Genomic DNA, 7,058 nt, shown 5'->3' with positions numbered 1-7,058 from the left:
TGATTACCTTGACTTGCTTAAGAAGTCCAAATTTTAATTAGAAAAGCAGGTGATGGCCTCATCTTGTGGTCGCCAAAAGTAACAAACTGGTGACCCTCAGAAGGCAACAATGGAAAGGAAAGGAGTAAGACCAAACAAAATTCTGGATTCTTTGCCTCGGAACTTATGTTCTTTCTAGGAACAACTGCCTTGGAATAAATTGGTATCATAAATAATAATAATAATAATAAAAAGCCCTGAAGCTCTTTTACCTGAATCTTTGGAGAGCATTCATTGCATGCACAGAAAGAAAAATGCTTCATTCATTTTGAGTAATTTCCCAAATATCTACCTCTCCATTTATTATTTAACTTTCACCAAAAAGAAACCTTTTCCATTTAGAAATATCATGCATATCTTTTAGAATAAGGCACTAGTAAGGAATGAACATGCTATAAATAGAACAAAAGAGATACCAATCCTGGTATTCACATCTATAATAAAACGGGGTGGCTATGAAACAAAAAAATAAAAATAAAAAATATTAAAATTATTTTCTAATTTATTATATTACAATACTTGAAGTTTTGATGTCATCTTGAGAAGCAGGAATTTTGAATGTGTAAGCATGGATGCAAGCAATTGAATTTTAAAAAATATACATTTCAATCAGCTTAACTTCATTACAAAACCAAAGGTCATGGGGGAAAAAAGACAAATCAAATAAAGCCGGTTTCTATATAAAGTAAAAAAAAAAAAAGAGCATCACAAATCCTACCTCAGCTATCAACTTCTATCAGTCATCAGCTGTTACCAAAGAGGGTTTGAGGATTACGACTGCACGACTTTATTCTGTTTGACACATGCAGGTGCTTTGAACTCCTGGCATTTCCATAGTGGTGTAGGTTCAATTTGCATTAGAGTACCAGTAGAAGGCTCCAATGGAAACAAAGGCTTAACACGAGTAATAGCAGGATTACCCGTGTTCTTATCAGTCAGTGGGAGGCTTCTAGGAAGACTATCTTCCTTTGGGTTTGATTGATCCTTAGAATTACAAACGCTTAATGGCAACTTCTTCAGTTTCAGTCTTCCCTTCTTTTTACTAGGCGAACCCGAATCCCCCCAGTTTTTCTCCTTCGAGTGACTTGACTCTGCTTCCCCATTATCCATGTCTAATTGGCCAGCTTTTTCAAATTTCAGTGCCTTTTCATCAAGTATTCTTATGGGCGCCTCCTGGATAGAATCATCAGAATCCAACTCACCAGCTATGGCATGCCCATTGCAAAAAGAAGGTGGGTTTTCTCCTAAAATTATACTTCCATTTGAAACCTTAGTTCTTTCTGAACTTGTTGAGCTTTTAGGCTTCTTATTTCTATGACCACCCTTCAAGTCAGAACTGGAAGAATTCTTTGAAATTCTTGGCGAGCTGTTCATAACACGATGCAACTTACGAGCTAATTCTTCATCATCCCTATAATTCTCAACTGGTTGGTGTTTTTTGTACAAGAGCTGAACTTGGACATGCTTCTTCAACTTATTCTTTCTCAGGTATTTATCCTTGCTAGCTGCCTCTTCAGGAAATGATGCAACTAAAGCTAAAGCACTCTTGGCAGCTGTCACAGCTTTTGCTGCACTAATTTCCTTCTCCTGAGCCGCTGCTCTTGCAGCCTCAGCAGCCTTAACAGCAGCCTCAGCTGCTGATTTTGACGCCTCCACAATCTGCTCAGGTGAAAGGTTATGACTATTATTAAAATGGGAACTCAACAGCTTGTTAAGACGTGCCTGAAATTCACTTGAAGAAGGAGAACAAGGTGTCGGGGAAGGAGGAGACTGGGTAGATGGTGAAGTAGGCGATGCTGAAGATGAAGAGGAACCAACTACAGGAAGAAGCGAAGCACCATCACCATCAGAACTCTGTTTCTTGAATCCAGCAAGCAGGCGCTTTCGAGGAGGCAAAAGGACATCAGCATTCAAGTGATTGATGTCACATATGTTAGTCTCCATTATTCCCAATCTAAGTCTTTAAAAAAAAAATTCAAATTCACTATCTGATGACACAACCAATCCAACTACATTCCTGCTCGAAAAAAAAATAAAACCAGACAACAGATTCATTATCAAGCCTCAACCCCAGGAACCAGAACCCTAAATGAAACAAATCGAGCAAAATCTAAGCTTAACCTTCTCAAAATCAAGATCAGCACAAACCCTTTTAAAACTAGATCATAGTTCATCAATTCACCATTAGTTTTCTAATCAGAATTGAAACTACAAAACGAATCCACCAAAACCCTATACTTTCCATTAATCCAATTTATCTTTAAAAAACACAAAAAAATTGAAGGTTATCAACTTCAACAAAATTTTATGCAACAATCTTAAAGGACAATTTAGCTAATAAACAATCCATCCAATACAAAAGCTCAAAATATTTTCAAATTCTCATCTTTCTCAGCAACCAAACACAACCAACCAATATAACACTACAACCCAAAAAGGATTACAATTCAAAATTCACCCACCATGGACCAGAAAGAAACAATCTTTCAAGAATCCATTGTAAAACAATTGAATTCCCTCATTTCTATACCAACCATGATTAAAAACAGAGAATCAAAGCAAGATAAGAGGTAATTCGCAGTGTTAGAAGCTCGATTCAACTGAATTATACAAAATCTAATAGAGTTCCATTGCATGTGCATTGATTCAATGACAAAAACACATAAAGGTTTGTTTTTTATCAGATGGGCTGTGCTTGATTTAAATTGTTAAGTACCTGATCACTTCAGTTAATTGTAAAAGAGGAGATGAAACGGCGAATTCAAAATTATGGGGGTATTGTGGGGGTGGTGTGGAATGGGGGAGTTGAGGAAGAAATCCGAGTAGAGAGGAAAATAGAAGAACCTGTTATTTATATATTTGTTGAGGTTAAGGTAATAAAAGGTTAATGTTCTGAAAGAAAGAAGGGTATTTTTTTTTAGTGGTTCTGATTTCTAGAATACAAAAATCCCCTTGCATGATGACCTAATAGGGTTAGTATTTTGTTTTTTCTCGTCACAATGAAAGCTTGTTTTTATGTTTGTATTGGTTGTTTACTATGTTTATTAATACACACACACACTCTATGGACATTCACTGTAAAAATAGTGTTTGTATGATTTTTTTTGAACTCGTGATATTTTTTTACAATTATTATATTGTTTTAGACTTTTTTCCATGTAACTCTCTCTTCCACCCAAGCTGTCTTTCTTTTACACATTCCAGGTATAAAAGCTTTTTTCATTTTGTATTCTATAAAATCATTCATTTCATTGCGAAATTTCCGCAAAACCTTAACTTACAAATCGATCATATTACTCCTCTTCAAAGTAAATTTTCTTTATCTTTTCCTATTTATTTTATAATATTGAAGGTCTTTGCCATAAATTTATTGAAAATTAAGTTTTATACGAAGGTAGTTGATATGTTAATTAGTTTGCTTGAAATTAATTCATGTGTGGAGTAATACATGGATGTTGATAGAGATTGAAGCAAAGAGAGTCAAAACGGTGGCTTTTATCCCATGAATCTCAGCAAAATAAATAAATAAATTGATATTCAGTCAATGTAGTGCATTAAAAAAAAAATCAAGGTTGAGTTAAACAATTAATATTAAATAATAAAATTAAAAAAAAATAAGTTAAAAAGATTATGTCAATTTATGTTAACTTAAGCCTGTGACTCGAATCATTTAATCAAAATAATAAATATAGAAAAATCTAAAAGTCTAATTTTTAATTAATCAAATGTTAAAAAATAAAATTAACAAAAATTAATTATACATAAAAATAAAAAATAATAATAATAAGCCAAAAAAGCCCAAGCCCGCCTAGATTAAGTCGCTAAATTCACATGTCTAACTATGAAAAAAGATATAACTCGATAGAAAAAAATAAAAAAGATCACAGGATCTAATTTTTAATAAAACCAATGTTAAATTATGAGATAAAAAAAATAAGTAAAAAAAATTTATGTCAACCCTTGTCAATAGACTATTTGATCAAAATTAACAAATATAAAAAACTATAAAGGATAATTCTCAACAAATTAAATATTGAAGCAAATAATGAAAGATGAATTCTTTTAATATAAAAATCAATCACATAAAAAGACTTAAAATAAAAAATAGTAATTAAAAACTAAAAAAAAATATGAGTTCACTTGAGCTAACCCTTAAAACACATGTGTCAGTCTATGAGATCAAGATAATCCTATAAAAAATAAAACAAAGAAAGCCATGAATCCTTTTTTTTTCTTTAAAAACAACATAGAGTAATGAGATCGAGAAATAAAATAAGTGAAAAAAAAACAGAAACTTGTGTTAGTTAATAAAATCTATGACTTAAGTCATTTGATTGGAAGTACTAGACCTGAAAAAAAATATGAAACCTGAATTTTAACAAGTAAAATATCAAATAATGAATTGAGAAAAAAATCAAAAGAAAAGGATTAAAAAAAAGTAGTAATTAAAATATCGAGGATCAAATTTAAAGAGAAAAAATAGATGATAGATAATATTAGATTAAAGGGGTAAATTGAAAATGAAAATCAATTCTACAAAAGAACTAAAAGAAGAAAACACCAAATGAATGAGGATCATTTTTTAAAAAATAACAAATTAATAATTTTAATTAAATAATAAAATTAAAAACAATTAAAAATTTACAAAAGAGACAAGAAAAAAACAAAGAAAAAAATTGGGATCAAATTTAGAAAAATAAAAAAATAAAAAATTTAGATTGAAAGATGAAACTGAAAATAAATAAAAAAATTATATTGAAAGATGAAATTGAAAACAAATAAAAAAATTACAAAAAACTCAAGGATAAAAATTAAAAATCAATACAGTGGACTAATACTCAAATATTTCCAATTAAAGAAATATTGTGAAATTTTAAATGACAAGCATGAATTTCAAGGGAGAAGAGAGGGAAAAAAGAAAAGCTATTAATGCCAAACTTAGAGGCTTTTGATGTTATCTTCCAGAGAAGACAACGCTAAGACAATTGAAATGTTTTCATGTAAGGTGATGTTAAACCACTGGACAACCCATGCAAGTTGTTTTAAGGGTATAAGAATTGTTCACGGGCTGACATATGCAATATATTGACAATTTTTTAATAACTTTTTTATATATTAAATTATATCATTATTCCCAAACTAACCCATAATTAGAAAAATATCTGAGTATAAATACAATATATACTTAAATGTAAAAACATAGATAATCCACTCCGAGAAGCATTTGAATCATTTAACTATTTATTAAAAATAAAAAAGATGAAGACGTGCTTAAACATCAGCTTGGCTGTTTGCATGTAAATTTCTCTGCAAAATGAGAATTGTTTTAGGAGAGATGAGAGCCTTTTCAAAGTTATTGTATCTCTATGTCAAGGACAACACCTTTTTTGGAAGTTGTGGTGTAGTTAATATCATCACAATATGCTATTAAGAAGCATGTTGATTTATCTTCAATCTTAGATCAAGTCAATTATTTTCAGTAAAAACAACACCAGACATTCTTAAATGGGTTTATAGATCAAAGAAAGTCAGAGAAAGATGCAGTGATGACTCTAATTCAGGTAAATAAAAAATCTTATTGTGTTAATCAATTGTTCTTCCTTTTTTATTCTTAATCTAAGCTTGGAAAAAAAACACTTGTCAATGAAATTGGGTTTTGTTTAGAATATTTTGGTGTGTATTTTGGTATTTTTTTAATGAGAAATTTGTGATTTAATGATTATGAATGAAATTGTGTTAAATACTGATTTCAAAGTTTTTTTATCATTGGTTTTGGCTTGAATTTGAATTTGAATTGAATTGAGAAGGAGAGTGATGTCCCAATATAGATTTGTGAATGATAATTCTCTTCTAGTGAGATTGTACCAATATTTAGATATAAATTTTTAATTCTCTTCTAGTGAGATTGTACCAATATTTAGATATAAATATTCCTATTATTCATAATAGGTTCTTCGCTTGAATATATAAGCCTAGCCATGACAAAGATACCGAAATAATGGGAAAACAAATAGCAACAACTAAAATTCAAAAATAATACGTTAACTCTCCGTTGTAGACTTATTCCACTTCTGCCATATGTTGCTCAACTGCAACGACCCTTTCCCACGTTGCATATAACATGCAACTGCTGCAATTGCTTCTTCACGTTTCACGTTTCGACATTGCATGCTCCTTCTTGTTGCTTCTTCACGTTTCACGTTTCGACATTGCGTGCTCCTTCTTGTTCCATGCAACGTTTTTTTTCAGTTTATCCCAAATATTTGGGATTTGGCCTACAATTATGTTGAGAACATCGTGGTCTATCAATACCTCCCCTAATAAGTGGAGCCTTGTCTAAAAGGTCCATAGCTGGAAATAGCATTCTGCATTCGTATCTGTTGAGTCGGTTCCCATGTTGCTTCCTTGATTGGATGGTGTTGCCATTGCACCAGACTTTCTTCGATAAGCTGGGTGCCCTGCTTAATCCAACGAGAGTCTAGGATAACATGAGGTTCTAAGAAAATGACTCCTTCATCAGTGAATGGTGGTAATGTGGTTGTTGTCTTCTCCGTAAGTGCCATGTTGTCATATAATTTTTTAAGTAATGACACATGAAACATCGGATGAATGCGCGCTCCTTCTGGTAACTGTAACTTATATGCCACAGAACCAATCTTCTCAATGATCTTGTACAAACCATAAAATCAGCTAGCTAATTTCTGGAAAACTATTTTGAAAACAGTTCGTTGGCGATAGGGATGCAACTTTAAAAGAACCCAGTCGCCAATATTAAAAGAGATGTCCCTTTATTTTTGGTATGCCAACTGCTTCAGTTTATTCATTGAGCGTGCTAAGTTGGTCTTCAATTGCTGTAGGAGATCATCGCGACTCAGTAGCTGGTGATCGACTTCATGCACTGGAGAAAACCTGTAGCGTAGATGGGAATGGAAGGTAGAAGATGACAATACAGTTCTTGAAAAGGAGTCATCCCTATGGAAATGTGAAAAGTGGCATTATACCAATACTCAGCCCATGGT

At 32.0% G+C, this 7,058-nt stretch overlaps 1 protein-coding gene across 1 annotated transcript; it reads right to left on the bottom strand.

Annotated features, from left to right (window-relative positions):
- Positions 1-612: 612 nt before the first annotated feature.
- LOC105117054 (uncharacterized) lies at positions 613-2,971 on the bottom strand. The gene is made up of 2 exons (XM_011014592.1): positions 2,756-2,971; positions 613-2,056 (listed from the first exon to the last, which is right to left on the bottom strand). The coding sequence occupies exon 2, from the start codon at positions 1,981-1,983 to the stop codon at positions 811-813; it is 1,173 nt and encodes a 390-aa protein (XP_011012894.1). The 5' UTR covers positions 1,984-2,056; positions 2,756-2,971; the 3' UTR covers positions 613-810.
- Positions 2,972-7,058: the final 4,087 nt, after the last annotated feature.

The sequence above is a fragment of the Populus euphratica genome, unplaced genomic scaffold (assembly GCF_000495115.2).
Source record: "Populus euphratica unplaced genomic scaffold, PopEup_1.0 scaffold1152.1, whole genome shotgun sequence".
In the NCBI taxonomy this organism is placed as follows: Eukaryota; Viridiplantae; Streptophyta; class Magnoliopsida; order Malpighiales; family Salicaceae; genus Populus; species Populus euphratica.
Note: the sequence above shows the minus strand (reverse complement) of the source record. Positions and strands in the feature narration are given on the sequence as shown.